Source organism: Numenius arquata, chromosome 9, assembly GCF_964106895.1.
Source record: "Numenius arquata chromosome 9, bNumArq3.hap1.1, whole genome shotgun sequence".
NCBI classification, from domain to species: domain Eukaryota; kingdom Metazoa; phylum Chordata; class Aves; order Charadriiformes; family Scolopacidae; genus Numenius; species Numenius arquata.
In genome coordinates, this window is record NC_133584.1 from 28,588,237 (window position 1) to 28,611,866 (window position 23,630).

The window sequence follows — 23,630 nt, forward strand, 5'->3', positions numbered from 1 at the left end:
CCCTTTCTGTGTAAAAATGTTTCCTAATATCCAATCTGAACCTCCCCTGGTGCAACTTGAGGCCGTTTCATCTTGTCCTAAATAATGCAAGAAGAAATGCTTTTCTTCAATGTTGAATTACTTTCACTTAATGTTTTTAGGGATTGAGAAGATTATTTTTTTTTAATATCAAATTTCAGTTTAATAAAATTAATTTCTCTCCCTGTCTTCCAGGAATCTGCTGCCTATCACTCACGTCTGTATAGAAGAGGGGGAGAAACCAATGGTGCTGCTGCCGTACATGAACTGGGGGAACCTCAAACTATTCTTGCGACAGTGCAAGCTGGTCGAGGCCAACAATCCTCAGGTGCGCTCAGAAACCTGGGACTTCTTCCCCATTAACTTTAGGCTTGGTTTGTCACCCGGGTGCGTGAGCCTTCAAAGAAATTGTTGTGGGATTCACCACGTTCATTATCGTTGTGATAATGAAAGAATTGGCGAGTGGGTTCCCCAGCAAGCGTTTGTCTTGACTCATACATGGAAACGTCTTGTGCGTCTGGGCGTTATCACAGATGTTCGGAGGGCACGGAGCCAAGTTAAGCTCCGATTGGGGTAGTAGCTGGTGTATCAATACATCTTACCAAAAAAACCTAAAAAATAGAGAAGATGGTATATGGTTGTGGATTTAAGTTAGAATACACAGAGGGAAATTGTGTATGGAGAAATTTCAGATTTATGGATTGGTTTTTTGGGGTGTATAATTAATAGATTATCCCTTTAATTACTGGAGTTATTTATTTTATAGTAAGCATAAAGCACTTCTGTTAAACTTTTATGGTGCTGCTCTAGATTTGTATTAAATAAAATAACTGAATTTATTTAACTTTAGATACCAAAGGAAGTGATCCCTGATTTTTGGTTTTTTCCCTGCTGTGGGTACTCTTTAGCATTCATAACTTTACTGTGTTTCAATGGAACCCGGTGCATGTATGTATTATGAGAAGTGAAAAAGAAAATATTCATAGATGAGAACCTATTTTCCGTATTTTTAAAAATCTGAGTAAGTGCTTAATGATGGAGATGTATTTGTATTAAAACTATCTCTCTTGGTAGGATTACCTTGTATTTTCTTCAGCTTCACCTTGGTTTGGCTTCTGTCTTTAGACTAAATCAATGTAGTCGTCTTCCTGAGGCCGGGAAGAAGAATCACAGGTCCCTGTTTTGTAGCAGATTTCAAACCAGCAAGGGCCGCCTATATCTTAATTTACAAGTTATGATAAACTGTCAGGATCTTTAACTTGGATTTTACTTTTTTTACCACTTAATCTGACTTATAAATCCATATGCAACGTGCTAATATCCCTTTCTGAGAATTTAAGCAGAAATGGTATTTATAATCTGGATTATTTCAAACAGGAGTTACCTCTTAGTAACTAGTTATGACTGTACTTCACTGTCCAAAAATGGGACATTTGGTGTCCTAGATACTTATTTTAAGATGGAACTTTTCTACAAATACCTAAACCACACTTTTGAGTTTCTGAATCATGGCTATTGTTCTTAATAAGAACCTGTTAACAAAGCAGCCAGTTTATTATCGTTTTAATTTAGTATTTGCTTTATTTTGACCCCCAGTCTTGCAACTTTAGCGCGTCCACCAACATAATGAAGTTTTGGAAACACTAGAGTAAGCACGGGGTATAAATATGCTCAAGGGTTTAATTTATACAGGGCTGTGAAGTTGTAAAAGTCGGTGGAGCCAGCAGTCTTTGGTCCTAGTTTTCAGCAGTAGATGGCAACAAGAATTTTGACTGCTGTTTGTGGTCTGCTGCCTGGGAATGAGTTGGTTTCCAGAGAAACAGAAAGTTAAAAAAAGTGTGGTAAGAAGGATAAGATTGACTATTTTTGCCCATGCTCACTGCTAATCAAAGGAAAAGCTGCGGAGCAGTGAGGCAGTTCCAAATTGGAAACATTTGCCCTGGCATGGAAAAAAAAAAAAATTAAAAAAATTTAATATTTCTAATAAGGAGTGTTTTTAAGTTTTCAACAGTGTGTAATAAGCTACTAGAAAGCATCAGCCGCTAAGGGTGAGGGAGGGGGCACTGGAACACGACAAAGCCGTAACCTGGCTGGCACTGGGCTTGCAGTTTTGCCATGATTCTTCTCTTGCGCTCTTGCAGGCGATTTCCCAGCAGGATCTTGTACATATGGCTATTCAGATTGCCTGTGGAATGAGCTACTTGGCCAGACGGGAGGTCATTCACAAAGACCTGGCTGCTAGAAACTGCGTGTAAGTACTCAACGGGTTAGAGGCATCACGCAGGCGACGTTACATCAGTAGCTAGAGCTTTCTCCAATTAACCTAATCTCTGCTGCAAAATGTACCACTGGTTGGGGTTTTTTTACAAATTGTGGGTGAATAGTCTTGTCAGTGAAGCTGTTTGTCTCTAAGCATAAGGTGAACCAGAAAGCATGGTTTCCTAGAAAGCAGAATATCCTCATCTTAAATGCTCTTGCTAGGTTTTGACTATCCTTATTTTTTCAAAGGCTTGAAAAATATTAAAGCTTCCCTTAAACTCTAATGAAAACTTGGAATATCTTTGGCTGTTTACCAATGGATAGATTTTTGTATTAAGTTAGTTTTCTCACTTTATTTATTTTTTTTTTATTCTTAAAAAAATAGCCTAGTGGCTTTGATCACTGGTAGATTTCTTAGTTGTCAAATGGTGGATAGAAATGAATGTGTTCTGTTTGGTAGGGATGTCCAAATAGGATTTGAGACCATCTTCTGACTGGAATACGTCCTCAAGATAAAGAGATTTTTTTCAGATGTTTAGTGACTTTTATAAACCAAATCGCTCAGAGGCCACCAACTGTGCTCATTTTCCACCTGCTTTGATACCTAATAAGGGGAAACATAGAAAATACAGGGTTCTACCTACACTTAACTAAACATCTGAAAATACCTAAAGGAACAGTTAGTCCATGAGCTTAGTCTTATGATATCTGCAAATAATGGCATAATTCAAGTAACACAGGTACTTACCAGCATTCAAGACCGTGTTTGAAGCCTTGAATTCAAGTCCTTGATTTGAAGAGAGGCTTCTGCTTTTTGCCTCCCCCTGCAAAGGTTGTGTACTGGTCTATTCATGAACTAGCAATGAGAGAAAAGGAGAAGGAAGCACCTCTTGTGCTCTTGTGTACAAATTGTCAGTCAATGAGTAAATTCTAATGAGGTGGCTGAACTGATGGATATAAAGTTTTTCACCTGCAATTGGCTATTAGAGGTCACTTTGAGATTTGATGAGCTCTGCTTTATCATGAATAATTTCATCCAATCACCATTGGATCACTTGGGGTGAATACACATCTTGCATTCCTCCGGTTACGATGCTTCACTAATTTTTGGAGGAAAATAGAATGCCTCATGGTCTAGTCATTTGTTTGTTTGTTCTTGTGTCTGTTTTACAAAGATAATATTGATGAACTACTTAGTTTCTCAGAATTTCTGCCCACATCTTCATGACCTTGCTGCGTGCATTACCCCTACAGGGTTTTCTCAGGTCCTGTCTTCTGCCAGTGCAAGGTGTAAAGACTGGAGTACACTCGGGAATCTTCAGGTTCCTCAGTTGCCTATGAAGGAGTGACAAAGTTTCTGTCTCAGTTCCTGTTCTTTTCCATCTTCCTGTTCTTTTCCATCTCTTTCAACTTTTTGCCACCTTTGTTTTTTTCCTTCTTTGCCAACATGTTTTTCAGTATGCCCTTGGAAGTACCTCCTGGGATCCTCAAGGCATCAATCCCCCCAATATCTTTAAGGCACGGTTGCTGGATCACCTTGTTGTACCCCTTTTTGACTGGGGGTGTGCTTTGATTGTTTCCACATAGTGCTCGAAGTGGAAGCCCAGCTCCTGTCTTTGCGTTTCTCATGGCCACCGTGCCCATCTGGTGCATGGGCTACCTTGGGGCCAGGCCACTGCTGGCCATTAGAGAGCTCTGAACCTCTGTCTCAGCAGTTAATAGTCAAATATGGGTCAGGTTTCCAACACTAGGATAGGTTCTGCTCCTGAAACTTAGTCTGACTTCCCTGCCTAGCCCCTCAGGGTTCTCAGGAGCTACAACTTTCATCCCTTGTGCTTCTGTCCACAAAACCACTCTGTCCTCTTGGGTGCAGTCCTTTGCCCAGTTCTTCAGACGTCTCAACCAGAACCAGTCGAGCTTCTGATGTTGCATCCCAGGGGCTAAGAATAAAAACTGGGAGACACTTCAGCACTTGTGCTTGTCCTAGGGTATTCTTTGATCTACTTCATCCATTGGTGTAGCAAATGCTGGGACAGAGGGAGCAGTGAGATCCACCTGAAGCCATCCCTCGTGCTTTTGAAGTGGTGTCAGCACGCTAGTCCAGCAGAATCTTCCCTGTTTCTTGTGCTGTGTAAGGATGCTCAGTTTGATACAGTTCCTTAGAGACTCTTCTCCTAATTCCTTTTGCTCTTCCTCACTGAGGAACGTGTTGAGGAAGAAGTAGTACCACAGGAGACGTCATAAAAAGTGCTCCAGGGAGATTACCTCATTGACAGCCTCTCATTTCTGTGCAGGGAATTAATTGCCTCGTGCCCTTGCTGTGTCAAGGGTTGCTGGTGCGGGCAGCTTGACTCCCTGCCCTCCTGGGGTAAAGTCCAGCTCCACTTTGCTTGTCATACAGGTGATGTGGTGTGCTGGCAGTTAAAATCAATTCATCAAGCACCTAACACTTCTTCTGCGTGGGAAATGCAGCCAGGAGCTGAGCATCTGCTGACGTGTGCTGCAGGACAAGAAATCCTGGGGTAGCTGTAGGTTTTTAAAGAGAAAAAGAGGGTGCTAGTAGTCAGGATCCTTTGAAGGGCTTTGTTCATCTGCCACCCCTGTGTTCCCCAGCTCTATTCCTCTACAGTGAAAGACCAGGAGAAGCTGGTATGAAGTGTATCAGACCTATCTATCTACCTGTGCCCTAATTTCGGGAAGGGAGCCAGGATCGCAGTAGCCTTGGCAGGTTTGTTAAAGGGGGATATACTTTTGGTCTCAAATGCCCATTGCACAGTTGGGCTCAGTTAGAGCGGACATACGGATTACACAAGTCAGAGCTCTCTAGTCACTGGAAAATTACCCTTTGTATATTGTATTTGTTTATAGACAGGTCATAGACTCATAGAATGGTTAGAGTTGGAAGAGACCTTAAGGATCATCCAGTTCCAAGCCCCGTCCAACCTGGCCTTGAACCCCTCCAAGGATGGGGCAGCAACAGCTTCTCTGGGCAACCTGGGCCAGGCTCTCACCACCCTCACAGCAAAGAAGTTCTTCCCCACATCTCATCTCAATCTCCCCTCTTTCAGTTTAAAACCCTTCTTCTTCCTCCTATGGCTCCCCTCCCTCATCAAGAGTTTCTCTCCAGCTTTCCTGGAGCCCCCCCCCTTGAGGGACTGGAAGGGGCTCCAAGGTCTCCCTGGAGCCTTCTCTTCTCCAGGCTGAACTCCCCCAACTCTCTCAGCCTGTCCTCACAGCAGAGGGGCTCCAGCCCTCCCAGCATCTCCGTGGCCTCCTCTGGCCCCGCTCCAACAGCTCCATGTCCTTCTGCTGTTGGTGGCCCCAGAGGTGGAGGCAGGACTTCAGGTGGGGGTCTCACCAGAGCGGAGCAGAGGGGAGGTAGAGGTCTTCTAAGAATTTCTCTGAACTCTTAAGAGTAATCAGATATGGAAATTTTCTCATCCTTAAATTTTGAGGGCAATGAACTGACCTGAAAGTGCATCGAAATGGTATTAATAAGAAGGTATGTGAGATAGTGAAGAGGCAACACACAAATTGAGCACTTCTCTTTAATTTTTCTCATGAAAATAAAGAAGTGATTGGCAGGATGAAAAGACAGCCAACACCATTTTGTTACAGTGTTATTTCTGTGGCTTTGTCAGAACATGTTAAAGCCAACATCTTACCCATATTCTGACATCAGCTGTTTATGAGAACATTGAAGTTTGCTACACACTTTAAGTTCAGAAGAATTAAGAATTAACATCCCATAGGCTCAGTGTGTGCTCTTGAGTCATTTTTTCTTGATTAAAATTAAGTTTTCCTTAGCCAGTGTCCTATTTCTGACAGCAGTCACAACGAATATCTCTTGTTGAGGGGAAGAAATATCTTAACCAGATTGCTTGGTTAGAGACAAGCTTTTTGGCCACAAATAATATTAGTTGCTTTAACAATGTGTTACTGGATCTTGCTTTGCTGAAGTCTTTGGCTCGTTATTGCTACAGAGTTACTATAGCTAAAATTTGTTTAATTGCTCTGATAGGGGATCTCTAAGGGAGGAGGAATAATTTAAGGGAGTTTGTTTGCTTTAACTATATTTTTATGCACTTGTAAATGTTTGGTTTTATTTAAGACTGATTTTTCTAGCGCTTATCTCTTAACGTAGAATAAATACGTTCTTTGATAATATTTGATAATCACAGAATAAATGTGTCTTGATCTAGAAGAATGCCAGTGCTTTGGAATGTGGCTGGTGCCATTGGCGTGCCCGGGTTAAATCCCCAGTCAGAAACTTATGGCTCAGCATAAATATTTTCTGTGAAACTACGATGCCAAGTTTGCTAAACGCTTCTGTTCTTTTAAATTAGCATTGACGATGCACTTCAGGTTAAGATTACAGACAACGCGCTATCTCGAGACCTGTTTCCTATGGACTACCATTGCCTGGGAGATAATGAAAACAGACCGGTTCGATGGATGGCTCTTGAAAGCCTGGTTAACAATGAATTTTCTAGTGCTAGTGATGTGGTAAGTTGTTTTTGTTTTGTTTTTTTTTTCTCTTACATTTTGTAAGTGTATTTTGTTGACATTTTCCCCTTTTTTTCAGCCGTTGGAGAATTGTAGCCCTGAATAGGTAACAGTGCTTTGTCCAGAACAGCATCTACACACCTGCTTCCTGCGCTGGCCGCTTCTGGCAGAGCGTTCAAAGATGGAGCAGGCCCTTCTTGCATGGCAAAATTGTCCGTTGCGTGCTGTTCTCCTTGGTAGCGTTAGCAGAAAAAGCAGTTAAGTTCAGTGACCCATCTGTACTGGGACTTGTCTGCAGTTTGAATGAACGGGATCCAGAGTCCACAGCCGAGTATTTCGGTTGCAGTCTCTCAGACAGAGAAAAGAAGGGAAGATTTGCTTCCCTTGACCTGCTGGCTACAACTCTTGCTAACACAGCGCAGAACGCAACTGGCTTTTTTTTTTTTTTCTTTTGTGCTCCAAGGATGTGCCGCTGATGCATTCAACTTGTTCACCAGGTCCCCCAGGTCCTTTTCTGCAAAGCTGATTTCTAGGTGGTCGTCCCCAGGCAGCGCATGGTGCTATTCCCTCCCAGATGCAGGACTCTGCATTTGCTTTCCTTGAACTTTGAGGTTCCTGTCAGTCCGTTTCTCCAGCTTCTGGGGGTCCTTCTGTGCAACCCTGTCCTCCAGCCTCTCAGCCCCTCTGCCCAGATTGGTGTCATCCATGAGATTCCCAAGAGTCTGGGTTGTTACTGAAAATAAGAGTATTGATTCCCGAGCTGCTAGTTGGACGACTAGTGCTGGTGACAGCAATTTGACTCCAGCAGTATGGCCACTTTAATGTCAAGGTCTCGCTAATTTGGTATAAGGATGCTGTGGAAGATGATGTCAAAGGCCTTGCTGAAGTCAGGGTGAACATCCATTGCTCACCCTGTGTCCTCTTGTCTCTCAGCAAAGAACTGGTCAGGTTGGTCAGGCACAGTTTGCCCTCAGTAAATCCAGGCTGGCTGTTCCCAGACACCTTTATGCTTCATGTGCATGGAAGTGACCCCCAGGATCCCGTGCTCCCCAACATCAGCAGGAGCTGGTGTTAGACTACCTGACCCGTAGTTCCCCAGACCCCACCTCTTCAAGAGGGTGCTTTTTCTCCAGTTGTCAGCAACCTCCCCCGCAGTTGCAGTGGCCTCCCAGAGATGCTGAGTGCAGCGTTGTGGTGACTCCCTTGGCATCCTGTCTGGCACAGTGGTCTGGTCTGTGTGGTGCAGCCTGAATGGTTTCCTCTGTGGGCATTTCGTGGTAGTTTATCTCCGAGCTTTGCTTTTCCACGCTCCGTCCCTGCACGCTGGTGCATTCTGGCTGTGCTCCTCAAGTTGCCTTCTCCTGCTTCCACCCTCTCTTCCCTTCCTTAGTGCCTGAGCTTAATCAGTGCATCCAAGGTAGCCTTCTACCGTGCTTGCTCAGCTTCCTGCACACCAGAACGGACTGTTCTTGTGCTTACAGAAGATCGACCTGTTGTAATTAGTGCTAATTAATGGGAAACCGCTTGCCCTTAAGATCCGTGCCTTCCTGCAAAGGGGGTATTTTCTTTGGTGACGGTGCTTCCCTTAACACGGCCACATCCAGAGATTGTAATCTGCATCTTAAAATGTGCAAGTTGAGAAAACTTTTGAGAAGTTCTGGTGGTTGTTGTGGTTTTTTTTTTTCTTCATTGTCATGGTCTCTGTACTAGTGCTCAAGCCACATAAACAAAAAAGAAAAAGAAAAAAAGGAAGGAAGGGAAGGAGTCAGCTCTGCTCCAGAAATACTTCTGTACTCACTGGAAAATGTGTGGGGTTTTGTGTTATACCAAACTTGAAGACAGAACAGGAAATGGAAGTTGCCTGTAAAAGCATGTTTTTAATAATGCTAAAGGGGATCAATTAAATGTTGATGATTTCTTATTCTTTTGGTTTGTTTTGGTTTGTGTCTTTTTAAATCTGGAACACGAAAGCGTTCACTGTTTGTGAAGGCTGGACTTGGAAACCAAAGCTTATGTAACACAGGCAGTGAAATGTAGAATTTTATTAGGATGAAGGCACCTCGGTATCATAACCCTTTCAGAAAACTAGTGCAATTCAGCATATATTCCACGCTATTTTAACAAAGAACTCCTCCTTGCATTATTTCAGGATAAATCCAAGTTGGGTTCCGATACATCGTTCTTGACTTTGCATACGGAGCTGAGTTTTGCAGCCTGCAAAAATGGACAGTTTTTCCGGGTGGAGAAAAAATACTGTCTGCCCTAAATATCACCTTTGCATTTACCTGGACATTTCTGACAAATATGGTGTAATATGTTTTTCCCTGCTTGCCAGGAACAAATCTAGTTATTGATTGCATGTCACTTAAAATGGGTGGTGAAATGTGTTACAAACAATCGAGGTGGTGTCTGTGAAAGATGCCATTGGCATGTGTTCTAGGCTTGCTTTTTGGATGCATATCCTTAAAATGGTTTTGCTGGCTTGAAACATTTGCGATGTGTTCCTCCTCTGCCAACAGTTATATCAGTCAGCCAGAGACTAGAAAAACAAGACATGATTCCTGTTGAATTTTAATTCTGTGGTTTTTTCCCTCTGTTGGACATGAAGCTCTGCATCCCTTTATGCCATTTTTATGCAGCTAGTTAGAGAATTAGAAATAGCTATATTCTTAAAGTAGTTTTGCTTGAATCACCCTTTATTCTCATGTTCTAGGTGCACCACCGCTTGTCCCTTGGTGTTTTTCTTAACTGAAATAAAAAGGATGCCCTTCCCACATTGCTAATAGATGGCTGTTCAGAGCGGGGCCATGTCTAGTGATAGGACGAGGGGTAATGGCTTCAAACTGAAAGAGGGGAGATTGAGATGAGATCTGGGGAAGAAATTCTTTGCTGTGAGGGTGGTGAGAGCCTGGCCCAGGTTGCCCAGAGAAGCTGTGGCTGCCCCATCCCTGGAGGGGTTCAAGGCCAGGTTGGATGGGGCTTGGAGCAACCTGGTCTGGTGGGAGGTGTCCCTGCCCAGGGCAGGGGGTGGCACTGGGTGGGCTTCAAGGTCCCTTCCATCCCAAACCATTCTGTGATTCTCTGGTCTGTGCCCCTGCTGCTGCAGCTCTGAGCTTCCCATCAGCGCCCACTGACAGCATCCCTCAGTTAAAGCTTCGCTCAGGGGTTAGGGGTTTCTTTTGATTAAATCCAAGAATCTTTTGAGCCTTGCAGAATTCTGCTCCTTTTTAATAAGCGATGATGTTTGCAGCACTTGTAACTTCAGCAGTGAATCATCAGTGTGCAGTATCAGCACCATCTATGTTTTGTCTCTTGGGTCTCTTGATACCAGCTAGTAAATCATTTTATTTTTATTGCACTTGCACGGGAATTGATGGATTGGTTTCTCATCACCTCAAGCTCCTTTTGGCAAGTATTGTCGGCTGAATGTGTCGAATGCTGATCCAGCTGTCAGCTTTACTTAGATGAAATCTTTATTTTTCTTGTGAGTCTTACTTCTGAGCATAAACTCAAAGTATGCAGATGACTTCGATTTTAAAAAGTGATGGTTTCATTCAGTGTGCTCTTCTGAAACTTTGAATTTCACAGACCTTTTTTGAGGAATTTCGTGTAGTGTTTTGAAGAGGTAAAATGTAATATAAGATTATGAATTTTTTTCAGATCAGTTTAGTGTTTAATATTCCTTGGATTTGTCAAGTGTTTTGAAATGTCAGACTGGAAAAATGCAGTAAATACGTGATTTCTTTAGCACTTAAATCTTAGTGCACTAAGATTTTAATTTGAGTTCAACTTAAACACCTGTTCTATGGTTCTTAATTGTCCCTATTCAAGGCAAAGTATTGTCATGTTGAACTCGAAAATATATATATATATATATATAGCATTTATGTAAAGCTTTCTTACTCTGTATCATCTTATTTATGACTGGTTTTGTGGAATGCCTGAAGGAGCTCTCAAGAGCCGGCACGCTCATTGCTGTACGCTGGTTCTTTTTAGTGGGCCTTCGGAGTAACGCTGTGGGAGCTGATGACTCTGGGACAGACCCCGTACGTGGATATCGACCCCTTTGAGATGGCTGCTTATTTAAAGGATGGCTATCGAATAGCTCAGCCAATCAACTGCCCTGATGAACTGTAAGTGCATGTTTTTGGAAAGAGAATAAAATGTCTGTTTTGTAATTTGTAATTTTTGGCACGTTAAGTCAGCCTTATCAATGAAAGAGCCGGGTTTGCCTTCCCCTGCCTGTTTATTCTGTCGTTTAGGCAAACCCTCCTGAAAGTATTTGCGTGGCTTCAGTGACCTACACCAAGGAATTCGGGCTAAAATGAAATGCTGCTTCTTGTTGTTGAGTTTCACTTAATCCTGATCCAACTCTTTTTCCTTATTCTGACACCTGGGAGAAATGGGGTTGATGAGGGTGGGAGGAGGAGGGGAGGCAAAGGGCTGAGGGTTTTCATAGAATCGCAGAATGGGTGGGGTTGGAAGGGACCTTAAAGACCATCTGGTTCCAACCCCCTGCCCTGGGCAGGGACACGCAGCTTCGTGTTTGTGGGTCTGCAGTGGAGGAAGCCACTGGGTTTGTAGGTAGAGGGAACGTCCGTTCTCTCAGCAAGACTACAGAGAAGTCTGTGTGTAACGGGGTTAAACGGCAGTGCTTGGACTGTTTATTCCTAATCCTAACGGTATAGGAGAAGGCAAGAGCACCAGCGCTTTCAGTCACAGCACGTTTGCTGACCATTTCGGGTGTCTGCCTTCTGGAGGAGTTGTTGAGCATCGGGTATGAGAAGACGCAGGGTTCCTTTTCTCTCTCTGGTCAGCGGGTTTTCTAGCGGCAAATGCTGGTGTTCACTTTCAGGTTGGGACTGTGGTGGCCTGGCTTACGTTTTCCTGTCTTCTGTTTGTCTCCTGCCTTGCAGGTTTGCTGTGATGGCCTGCTGTTGGGCCCTAGATCCTGAAGAAAGACCCAAGTTTCAGCAGCTGGTGCAATGTCTAACTGAATTTCACGCGGCGTTGGGAGCCTACGTCTGAAACTGCAGCAGAGAAGATTCAATTCACTGATTTGGGAGAAGGCACGGCATCTGTCTGCAGCTCCCTGCGTCACTCGGACTCGCACACGTGATGTGTATAAAGCAACACTAAAGGGAGAAAGCACTTCTTCCAAAACACTGTGCCTTAGAATGCTTTAGTAGTCGGAAGTTTTTTTTTTTTTGTAAGACCTCTTGATGTCGAATATTTTCTAGATATCACTTTTGCTAAGTTAAATCGAGACCTTTTTATTTGCCATCAGGATTTTTAAAGTGTAGCGATAATGAACTTAAACACGAGATTTGGATGGACTTTGCACTCTTACAGCAGACACGTGATATTTTTTTTTTTTTGGGAAGGGTATATGGAACTGGTAGAAAAGTGAGGACAGGGGAAATTCATGCAATAGCCACACTGCAGAAAACTTTCCCCACTTTTTAAAAATGTTGAAACTGAATCTTTCTGACCAGCTCTAGTGTTTGTTACTTGTATGTATCTGGAATAGCTTTTTTTTTTTAGTATCAACTTCTTCTATTTTGAGACAACAGCACATTGTGGTTGGATCCACAAGCGGCATCTTAACTTTTTTTAATCCATTCACGAATGTTTTTTGGAAAAGCTGGTCTTCGGGACGCAATATCCCCTTTTTAAAGCGGTAAATGATTATGTAAAAGTGATTCCAGTTTACCTCATACAGAGAGTAGTAAAGGTGGGGTAAAAATGGTGCCCCTTCTTGCAGATAAAAGGCTGATGTGATTTTTAAGATGGTTTTATGTGCTAAACAGAGGCCTTCAGAGAAGTGCCCAAGCAGCCCTTGTGTGGGAGTCTTTCACCTCAGACTTCTGGATCACAGTTTCTCTTGTTCAGAAAGGTACTGGTTGTTTTTTATGGGCTTTTGTGGCCTGAAATGGGCTTAAATATATAAATATATATTTGTAAAGACACTTGCAGAGTAAAGAATGTTTTTCTATTACATCTAATGTGAAAGCTTGGTCCCTCACGTTGCCCTGTGTGTTGAACGTGCAGATTGGTGGTTGTCATTGGGCTGGAGTTGGTATGAAGACAAGGTGGATTCCCTGCCTCCCTCCCTGCACAACTAGTCCCTGAGACTTGAAATACTCTCCTGCTGCCTTCCTTAACCTAAATATCCGTTGCCCCTCAGGTTATTTTGAGTTGAACACTACTTAAGAAGACCAAACAAGGTATTTCAGGAAAACGTGTGGTGAAAATTTGATTGGAAATTGATTCAGCCTCAGTAACTTTCATATTCTATATATAAGAAAATTCCTTGTAGAATAGCTTCCAGTTCTCCAAATGAACTGTAGGTTGCATCCTCTACACGGTGGCACCAGGAGGCAGGTTGCACTCCAGCACAATGTGAAACATGAAGAATTGCCAGAGTAAAGCACCCGTAACCTTGAGAGCTTGTGCAACCGCGTGGCTGGGAGCGTTGCCCTGACAGGCTCCGTGGCAATCATAGCGTTTGAGGAGGCTCTGGTCTGCAAGTACGAGCAGCTGGATTTGGCTGTGTCATGCAGATGTGCAGTTTTTGTTCTTTCCAGAGTTCTGAACCTTGCTGAAGAAAATTTAATCCTTTCTAATTAGCACCACGTGAGGCAGAACCTTGTGCAGTCTGTTCGAGTCTCACAGGCTGTGCCTTTGCATCGCCGAGCTAAAACGCAGGAGCTTTCCTGTCAGTGCCTCGGTGTTAGTTATCTGGGGGTAGCCAACCAAGTCTTGCTGTATCCTAGAAGGACATTTTCCTGCTGGCTCAAGTTTGGGCCTGTCACGATAGGCTGTGTTTGCTTGAATTAATTGAAACCGGTTTCATTTGGTTGGCTTGGGAGTCCCTGCGTGTGGTGGAGGTAGCGGTGAGGCTTTGGTTGTGTGGGCTCCTGTGGTCTTTTTCTTTTCTGACCCAGGAAAACTATGCGATGGCAGTACTCGTTTACCATGACTTGGTTGTTCAAGCCATCACCGGCAGAGTTATTCGTATCCACATCTGTGTTACGCTGGGATCTACAGAGCTGTAAGATTGACTTGAGGTGGGAAATCAGCCCAGGGTGAAAATGGTAGGCACGTTGTGTGTACCTCCCAGGGCAGCATACACTGCACTGGGTACACCATAGTAGTCACAGACAAGACCTATGTCTTGCAAGATCTGTGGCCATCTGATGGATATCTGAAGTGACATCTAACCGCTGTGGCCTCAGGGTGGGTGTGGGATGTGTCGTGCTTCAGGCTGCTCTGCTTAATCAACACAAGCTTGGGAATGGTAAACCATGTCAGCTTTTCCTTTGATAGGCTGTTTCTCCTCTGCTCCCAGAGGAGTGTGCACATCAGGAGAGACTGAGGAGTGGTCTAGTGTGGTGTGAAGGTACAGATATAACTATCAGTTTTGGAACTTCTACTTTCATTTAAACACACTTTACCTACAGGGGTTGAAACTAAGATAGGCGTTGTGCTGATGGCAGGGCTACCTAGAATAGATGCCTTGCAGGCATTTATTGTACCTAAGATTGCAAATAGCTTTCACACTGGCATTTTTCTTCCCTGATGCATGTCATATATCTTAGCTCTGTGGCCTTTTAGGAAAGCTCTTGAGGAGGAGGTCACTGGGGTATGAGATTGAAAATACAGAGTTCCCGGAACAAGAATGTTATCGGTAGCCTCTACTCTCAAAATACACAGAAGAGTCTCGATATTCAAGTTTGGATTGATCAATACCTGTTTCCTGAATACAAATATATCCCCCTCTTACCAAGGTCGAGTATGGCACCACGTGTCATGCTGGAGTGGCATCAAGAGCGTGTTGATGATAGTCCTTAGGCTGACAAGCTCCAGTGTTAGACTTGGATGGAGGCGTATTTTGTGTTGACTAGAAGAGGATGAAAAAAGAGTGGCTGCTTTGGCCATACTAAACCTATCAAACTCTTTCTTTAATCTTTTTTTCCACATGTCTGACTTGGAACAGGAGGTAACAGGGTCTGGCAGAGAGGTGCAATCTGTGGACTTGATGTGTAGAAGAGACGTTTTGTATGTGAGAGCCAGGAGATGAGAGCTAAAGAAGAAAGAAACAGCTGAGAAAGCCCTAATCAAATTTCTGGGGAAAATTGCAGGGTGGAGATAGACCAGTCCTCCCTGCACCCAACCCTTTAGAGCGTGATAGATCCTTGCTGTGGATCCTCTGTAAAATAATGTCACTGGAGACCTGTGCAAGGGCCATTTCACTCTGAGCACTGATGTTGAAACTGTAGGGGAGGTGGAGACGGCTGGGGAAGCAACTGTCAGTAACTCTCTTGATGGGCTGAGAGACAAAAATGAGTAAACCACGTGGGACAGGAGTGGAGTTGGGAAATTATAGTGCTCCTGTGTTGAGGAAAAGCAAAAGGAGAGGCTTAGGGCAGTAAAGGAAACAGTATGAGTGACCCTTGGGAGAGCTGGATGGAGCATGGCTGGTAGATAAGCCAAGGAGGTAAAAGAACAGAAAGCTGTGGTTACAAGAAGGAGGAAACAGGGAAGATGGTGGCTTCCAGCTTGTTAGCTTTTTTTTTTTTTCTTGGGGGGCATGATGCTGGGTGAAAAAATTGAGGCAAGAAGAGGTAAAAGGCAAGAGGTGCTGAGCGTTGAGTGCAGGGTGTCACGGGACTCCCTATGGAGGCAGAGGTCAGGGTTGGTTGGGAGAACTTACGATGGAGTAGGGCTCCAGAGTGAAGGAGGGGATCAAATCATGGAGAGAAAGAACAGGGGTGAGGGAGGAGGCTGAGAGCAGACGATTCGTCAACAGTGATGGGCTGGGAGCTATGGAGCTGCTAAATAAAGGGGTACAAGAGGGCACCTGGGAAGCAGTGCAAAGAGAATGGCTGTTCCACGGGCGGTTTTTCCACAGAACTCAAGAGATGTCTTGGAGGATCAAGACAGTCTTGGCTGTCTTGGCCAGCCTCTGTGTTCAGGTTGTCTTCTGCTTCCTGCTGCAACTGTCTCCAGGTTTTCAGCAAAGGGTGAGCCTGGCACGGCAAAAGGAGGTGCAGGTGAAGACGGTGCCATTTGTTCCTCCTAGAGGTGACCTTGTTTTAGTGAAGTGTATTTACTTAGTTATTTATTGCTTGAGTTTGGCACTAAGAATCAGCACCAAGTGTTTGTCTGACAGCCTTTGTGCTAGGGTTTGTGAGAGGGTTTCACTGAATTTCACTGAATTTTTTTTTAGAGTTGGAAGGGACCGTATAGATCATCTAGTCCAACTCCCCTGCTGAAGCAGGATTGCTTAGAGAATGCTACTCAGGACTGCATCCAGGCGGGTCTTGAAAATCTCCAAAGAAGGGGACTCCACACCCTCCCTGGGCAGCCTGTTCCAGGGCTCTGGCACCCTCACCGTGAAGAAATTCTTTCTCATATTCGAGTGGAACCTCCTATGTTCCAACTTGTGCCCGTTGCCTCTTGTCCTGTCACTGGGAACCACTGAAAAGAGTCTGGCTCCCTCCTCCTTCAACCCACCCTTGAGATACTTATAGGCATTAATAAGGTCTCCCCTCAGCCTTCTCTTCTCCAGGCTAAAGAGTCCCAGCTCTCTCAGCCTTTCTTCATAAGGGAGATGCTCCAATCCCTTAATCATCTTTGTTGCCCTTCGCTGGACTCTTTCCAGTAGTTCCCTATCCCTCTTGAATTGGGGAGCCCAGCACTGGATGCAGTATTCCAGTTGTGGCCTCACCAGTGCAGAGTAGAGGGGGAGAATGACTTCCCTCGACCTACTAGCCACACTCTTCTCTATGCAGCCCAGGATTCCATTGGCCTTCCTGGCCACAAGAGCACATTGCTTGCTCATTGTCATTTTGCTGTCTACCAGGACTCCCAGATCTTTCTCTTTGGAGCTTGGCTCCAGCAGGTCCACCCCTAACCTGTATTGGTGCCTGACATTCTTCTTGCCCAGGTGTAGCACCTTACACTTTTCCCTGTTGAACCTCATGAGGTTCTTCCTTGCCCAGCTCTCCAGCCTGTCCAGGTCTCACTGGATGGCAGCACGGCCCTCTGGGGTGTCAGCCACCCCACCCAACTTGGTATCATCAGCAAACTTGCTGAGGGTACACTCTGTCCCCTCGTCCGTCACTGATGAATATGTTGAACAGGGTTTTCAGTCATTTGCTCTGGGAAGACACGTGTGTGGTGCGCTCTAGACTACGCGCATGGAAGGGGCTTGAGTCAGTCGGTGCTTTTCAGAAGCAAGTGGAAATACTGCTGAGACTGTGGAATTTGTGGAAGGGTATTGAGTTTTGAGCATTTTTGTGGTAGCTGATGGATATGAATCATTTTGAAGAAAAGGAAGATTTAAAAAGAAAGAAAAAAAAAAAAAAAAGTCCTCTGTGCAGTGAGTGTTTTGAGTGCATCAACTGCCTATTGCGTGAGTGCATTCCTCGCAGGTAAATCTGCGTACCTGGCGCCAGGTATAGATTTGGCCGTCTTCTGCAGCTCAGTCCCACGGCCCCGTGGTGCCAGCTCCCAGAGGCTTACCTTTGAAAGCAGGTGTCCGCACACGTACAAAGGCCTGTGTTAAGAAAAACCTCACTCGACACGAATGAAGGTGAACGTGCCTGAAGGGTGCTCATGCAAACCTTGCTTTAGTGCCCTGGGAAAGCGGCCCTCGGTGTAGTTTCTAGCTAATGTGGGGTGTATTTTTTTTCCAACATGGTTTGTAGTAGTGGAAATGATCTGTCACCCGGGGATTGTGCGTGTTCGAGGCTGGGTTAACTCAGCGTAAGAAATCTCCCTTTCTCAGGTGAACTCCTCTTGGTGTTGGCGGGTTGTTACTGCAGGATGCGAGGTGAGTCCGGCTGTAGCCTGTGATCTCAGCGCAGCAGTTTTAGTGAGAAGCCATTGGACGAAATAAAAGAAATCTAATTAAAGTAAGAAAAAAGGGCAGGCTGCCTCCTGCTGAGAACTGAGGCGAGTGAGTTTTGATCCAAATAGCTTATCGGAGCCATGGAGTGCCTGATAAGGAACCCATCTGGCAGCTGAAATGTGCAGTGCTGCTGCTGGGGGAGTGAGGCTTTTATGCCCTTGCCCATCCAGGTTCTTACGGCCAGATAAGGACAGTCCTGCAGCCATTCGGGTGCTCCATGTGATGATGCTCTTGGAAATTGCTGTTTCCTCCCTGGTAAGGATGTGGAGAACGTATCTTCTCTCTGAGCTGCCGCCTTGCGGATACCAGATTGAAATGGCATTACAGGGAAGGAATATTTTGGGGGTGAGGGGAAGATGCTTTATTTCTGGTGACTAATCTCATTCTTATAAGGAGTGGACTTTGCCTATCCTGTCCTCTAACTGTATTTTGCCTTGGAGCAACATCTCATGCTTAGCACTCACTAAATATTGCCTGTTTGATAAAAAGAGAAGGCTTGTATCACCACACAGTAGCTCTGTAGCAGAAGGCGAGGTTTTTTTGCAAGATTCAGTGGGTTTTGGGGTTGGTTATTGGCCTGACTGGGGCTGAGTAGAGCAGGCTCAGGACTGGGGCAAGCTTGGCGTGCATCCCCATGTGCCGACTTACATGGGTGTCCTGCTGCACCAGCTGAATCCTCCTTTGATTGTGCTGTCCTGCCTTTGGGCCTTCTGCTGTCAGTGCTTCTCTTGGCTGGAAACGGCAGTAACGTTAGTTCCGTCTCCTGCTTTTCGTGGCACAGAAACTGTCCTCAGTCGTGTCACCAAGTGTGGGTGGCTCACGGACCAGCTCTCGCTCCAAGGCTGATGCTCTGTGTAGCAGATCCCCTTCTCAGGGCTGCGAGGCAGCCAAAGCAACCACATGTGTCATCTTTACAAAAGCTTCAAATCAAAACATTTTTTCCACTAAGAAACCCAAGAAATGCGCGAAGTTAAACAAAATAACAACCCCAAGTGTATTTGTGATTCAGCTGTTGGCTTCTGTGCATTCCTAGGGTGGGAGAGGCTGGATGCATCGAATAACCCCATGTCCTTCTCTCCCTCCCTCCCACCCCACAGCCTCTTCAGCTCAGCCCCATCTGTAGGCTCAGCTTCCACCTGGTTTCCTCCTGCTGAAAGGAGATGCGCTTCATTTTATAGCTCGCTCTTGTTTAGTAAGTTTTAGATTGGCCTATTGTGTTGTCTCCTGTTGTGTTACCATCCCCTGAACTCTTGTCCTGACCAGCAGGGTTATCTCTGGGAGGGACCCTCCAGAATCCAAGAGCTCTTCCCGTGCCTTGCATCCATGGGCTTGTTAGTGAGGCAAGATTAATCTTGTTGAAACCATAGTTTGTAAGAGAAGGACCTGTGTGGTGCTATTCGTGTCATCCTGTAGGTGACAGTGGAAATGACTTGGACTTATGTCCTGATGTATGTGGACACCGATGTCCAGAGACACAGGGCAGCTGTGGTGGTGATATCTGTGGTGGCTCCGTATCACATCACCCCATGGCCTCCAGCCATGTGCCTTGTATCCCACCCTGTCCTCCTCCAGGAGAGCTTGCTTCTGATGGAATCCTTCTTGCTTGCGGACACAGGCATGACTCCCCTTCCTCCTCAGACACCCTCTTCAGACCGTGATGAAAGCTCCCTTGCATTTTTGTGCCCCCCCTGGCCCAGAAGTCTGGGGTTCCCTCTGCTCGGACAGGCTGAGAGCTGCAGAAGGATGGTGTTGTGCGGCTTCCATGGGAGAGACCTGCAGCAGAGTCCGGCTGCTCGGGGATTGTCTCCTGGAGCTCTCCAACACCTTCAAAAGGAGCATTTTTGACTTTTTTTTTTTTTTTTTTTTTTTGCAGGTGCCAGGCTTGCTTGCCCAACAAAAGCTGATCACTCTCCAAGGGTGAGGGTTAAGGATGAAGGTTAGGGGAGGTGGCTCCAACATGTTTATGATGCTTCAGCCTCTGGAATAGTCTTGGAGAAGGCTGGAAGCTGAAGCCCCGGGTGCTAAGTTTGTTTCTGGTGCAAAGTTGGGCTGAAAGCGAGTAGGAATCTCTTCTGGATGTGTTTGAGGTGTGGTAGCCTGTACAAAATGCAAGTCACCTTCTGTTGCTAACATGTAAAAGCTGTCTTTCAAGCTCACTGGGTCCTAGAGGTCCTGCTTAGGGCTGCCCAGACCCTCTGTGTCCCACACCTCCATCCGGGCAGCCCCGCTCTATTGCTGCCGTGAGCAATTCTTGGTTCTTCAGGCCTCCTTGCCTGTGGAGAAGCAGGCTGTCACTCAGCTGTGGCCTTCCCCCAACCAAAATGGAGCTCAGCTGGTGAGACGTGGAATAAAACTGTCCTCCCGGCTTTGTTTTTGAGCTTGGAGAAAGCAATGGATAGGGAAAGCGCTGTGCTGGGGATGATTCATGCTCCAGGAGGAAAAATAAACGAAATCTCTCTCCTCAGTGATGCAAATGGGACCGAGGTTGGCAGCATCTCCCTAGGAAATTCTGAAGAACAGACTGAATAATAGCGTTTGATTGAAGCAGGGCTTGGAGGAATAGGGAAGTGGGCTGACTAAACTTGTCTCTGCAGAGATGTCAGAAGTCTTGGGAGTGAGCCTGGAGGCAGGGAGACAGCAAAGCTGGCTCTGAACGAGAATATGGATGCGATGGGCATGAGAAGAATGGATCATGAGCAGTGAGGCAGTCAAATACCAGGTGAGAACGGGTGCCTTGACCCGACAGGAGGCTTTCGGGCTCTTGTGCTGGGTAAATGTCATGTTTGGAGTTTTGATGCATAAGGAGCTGGACAGGGCACCCCCAAGAAGGAAAACAGTTCATCTCCATCCTGGATGATGCACGGGACCAGCTGTAAAATTACTGGAGAGCTGCTCCCTGCCAGTGACCAAACTGCTGAGATCTGTCCTCACTGGTGCAGTAAACACAAGAGAGCAAAGCTGGGGGGGAACCAACCCACAAAAAAATTCCCACAACTGAAAAAAACCAACAACAACAAAAAAAAGCAAACCAGCATTTAATTTTGAAAAGGGGAACTGTGTAAAAACGAAAGAGCTTCAAGGAAAAAAGGAGAAGGCCATCAAAAGGCTAACGTGCTTGGAGGTGCTGCTTGCAGGACTTCATTCCTGGCTGGAATGCTGGCCAGAGGGCTAAAGTCCAAGCTTTAAATAGCTGCTTTTTTTTTTTTTTTCAGGAGATTTACCTGTCACTAGGTAAAAGCACACAGGAGATATTCCTGGAGCTGAGGGCCTGACCAGCGTGCGGATGCTGCTGCTGGAGTGCCACGAGGAGCCTTCGGTGGTGGTGTCCCCTGGCACTCGGACCACGGCAGTGTGGAGGGAGGGAAGGAAGAGGGCAGGGCGTGGGGCATGGAGAAGCAGCAGAGCCCTTTGCCCTCACCCAGGAGCACCTGCAGGCAGAGCTGCTGCACAGCTCTGGTGAGGAGCAGCAGCCCCCTTTTTTCCCCCCCATCTCTTCTTGTAAAGCTCCTTTTGTTTGCTTCGCCATGCTGGGACTGGTGGTGTCTGCTTTGTAAGGCCGAAGGGAGGGTTTCAGGCAGACTAAATTAGTGTTAGTTTTACTTTCACTTGCTTTAAAACTCCAGGTTTCTCTGAAGAGGAGGGTTTTGAGCAGGAACAAAGCGCAGGCAGCTGGTGGTCAAGCCGTTCCCTGTGTTGCAATACTCGGGCTCCCAAGCAGCAGCAATCGCTAAGGGCAAGGTTGTGTAAAAATGATATATCTTTTTTTTAATTATTATTATTATTTTACATAATAAGAGAAAGAAATGAGGCTGACTTGCTGAGGGGTTTCCAGGAGCAGGGAGGAATGGTGGGGTGGCACGGCGGCCGGGGCCGTACAGCCAAAGTCTCGGGGCAGGGCTGACATAGCAAAGAGCATCAGCAATAAAATTGCTGCTCAGGGAGGGGGAGCAGTAGAAATCTCCACGTCTGCTATAGGCAAAGGGGGGAAAAATGAGCTTTACTGTGATTTAAAAACCTGGATTCGTTTTAGGAGCTGTGCTCCACGCTTCTCTTGCCACATGAAGTAGCTCACTCAGACTCTTGAGACCTTGGTTGCCCCTTCAGAAAGCGCTGGCCTGTGCCGCAGGGGTGTTGTGCAAAGGAGAAATGGGAGAAAACTGGTAGCTGCTCCCAGCTTCTAACCAGGTGGAACTGCCAGTTAATTGGTAACGGTGCAGGGGAGGTAAAACGTGGGGAGAAGGAATTGCTGACAGCTTCTGTGGGACTGCAACAAAGGCAAGTGCAGGGTGCTGCCCCTGGGGAGAAATAACCCCCTGCACCAGTACAGGTTGGGGGCTGACCTGCTGGAGAGCAGCTCTGAGGAAAAAGACCTGGGAGTCCTGGTGGACAATAGGATGACCATGAGCCAGCAATGTGCCCTTGTGGCCAAGAAGGCCAATGGCATCCTGGGGTGCATCAGGAAAAGTGTGACCAGCAGGTGGAGGGAGGTCATCCTCCCCCTCTGCTCTGCCCTGGGGAGGCCCCATCTGGAGCACTGTGTCCAATTCTGGGCTCCCCGGTTCCAGAAGGACAGGGAACTGCTGGAGAGGGGAGAGCAGAGGGCTGCAAAGATGATGAGGGGCCTGGAGCATCTTTCTTACAAGGAGAGGCTGAGGGACTTGGGTCTTTTTAGTCTGGAGAAGAGAAGACTGAGGGGGCATCTGATCAACGCCTATAAATACTTAAAGGGTGGGTGTCAGGAGGATGGGGCTGGTCTTTTTTCAGTGGTGCCCAGGGACAGGACAAGAGGAAATGGGCACCAACTTGAATGTATGAAGTTCCACCTCAACATGAGGAGGAACTTCTTTCCTGTGAGGGTGGCAGAGCCCTGGAAGAGGCTGCCCAGAGAGGTGGTGGAGTCTCCTTCTCTGGAGACATTCAAACCCCACCTGGACATGTTCCTGTGGGACCTGCTCTGGGTGGACCTGCTCTGGCAGGGGGTTGGACTAAATGATCTCCAGAGGTCCCTTCCAACCCCATAACATTCTGTGATTCTGTGACCAGTGGGAGGGGAAAACCTGTGCTGCATCTCCAGGTGACCCTGCCGTAGGGTGCCGTCGTAAATTAAGTACCAAATTTTGCCTCCAAAACAAAGGAGCGAGTTATTAAAGGGAGTGAGGAGGTGGAGACCATTGGCCTCAAACTCTTATAACAACACACTGGGATGATGAAAACCCATTGGAAAAAATTTGCTAGGAAAGCTATTTTCATCGGGGTTGGTCCTTTCTGCAGGCAGGATGGTGCTGGCAGCTGAGTTACGGATCCAGCTGGTTTCAGAAAATGAAACCGGTATGATGGCAGCAACCTGGGTGTGAATCAAAGCCATCTCCATCACGAAAGGCGCTTTCGGTGTCAGTAAGTCCAGCAGAAATCCCAGCTGCTCGTAGCTGTTGTTCTTGGGGGACAAGTTAAGCTTCAAGCTACTTCAGGTCAGTCACCTTTCCTCCTCCCATGTTGTTTTAAATGGGGACTATCTCGGTGCTATCTGCAGAGCCCGTTCCCTCCTTTGTTTTGGCAGTGTTGGGACAGAACAAAGAACATGGGTTCTGGGAAAAAAAAAAAACAAAACAACAAACCTGTGAATTCCAGCTCTGCTCGGCATTTGGGGAAAAACAATATTACGGTACGTCAGAGCCTCCTTTGGGTTTCTGCGGGGAGTTCTTGCGCCTCGGGGAATCTGTAGCGGTGTGTGCTTGACTCCTCCGTGCCGAGGCGGCTCGGGATGGTGTTGGCTGCTGCCCAGGCTCTCCTGCTGCCGTGCCAACTCCGCGGAACATCCCACTGCGCAGGCAACTCGAGTCTTGGCTCTTGGGTTGTGATCTCCCCGGACTCTCAGCCAGCAGGGCGTACTTGGGAGCAACGGGAATGCTTCTTCCTAGAAATGGGAGGA

General features: G+C 46.2%; 1 protein-coding gene across 1 annotated transcript in view; it reads left to right on the forward strand.

The window, feature by feature from the left end:
- RYK (receptor like tyrosine kinase) overlaps nt 1–12,889 on the forward strand; it is a 66,231-nt gene extending 53,342 nt beyond the window's left edge. The window contains exons 11-15 of the mRNA XM_074153302.1: nt 214–346; nt 2,160–2,269; nt 6,624–6,783; nt 10,780–10,916; nt 11,700–12,889. Of these exons, the coding sequence (XP_074009403.1) occupies nt 214–346; nt 2,160–2,269; nt 6,624–6,783; nt 10,780–10,916; nt 11,700–11,811 (652 nt within the window). The 3' untranslated portion in view covers nt 11,812–12,889. The remainder of the gene's footprint in view (nt 1–213; nt 347–2,159; nt 2,270–6,623; nt 6,784–10,779; nt 10,917–11,699) is intronic.
- The last annotated feature ends 10,741 nt before the right edge of the window (nt 12,890–23,630 follow it).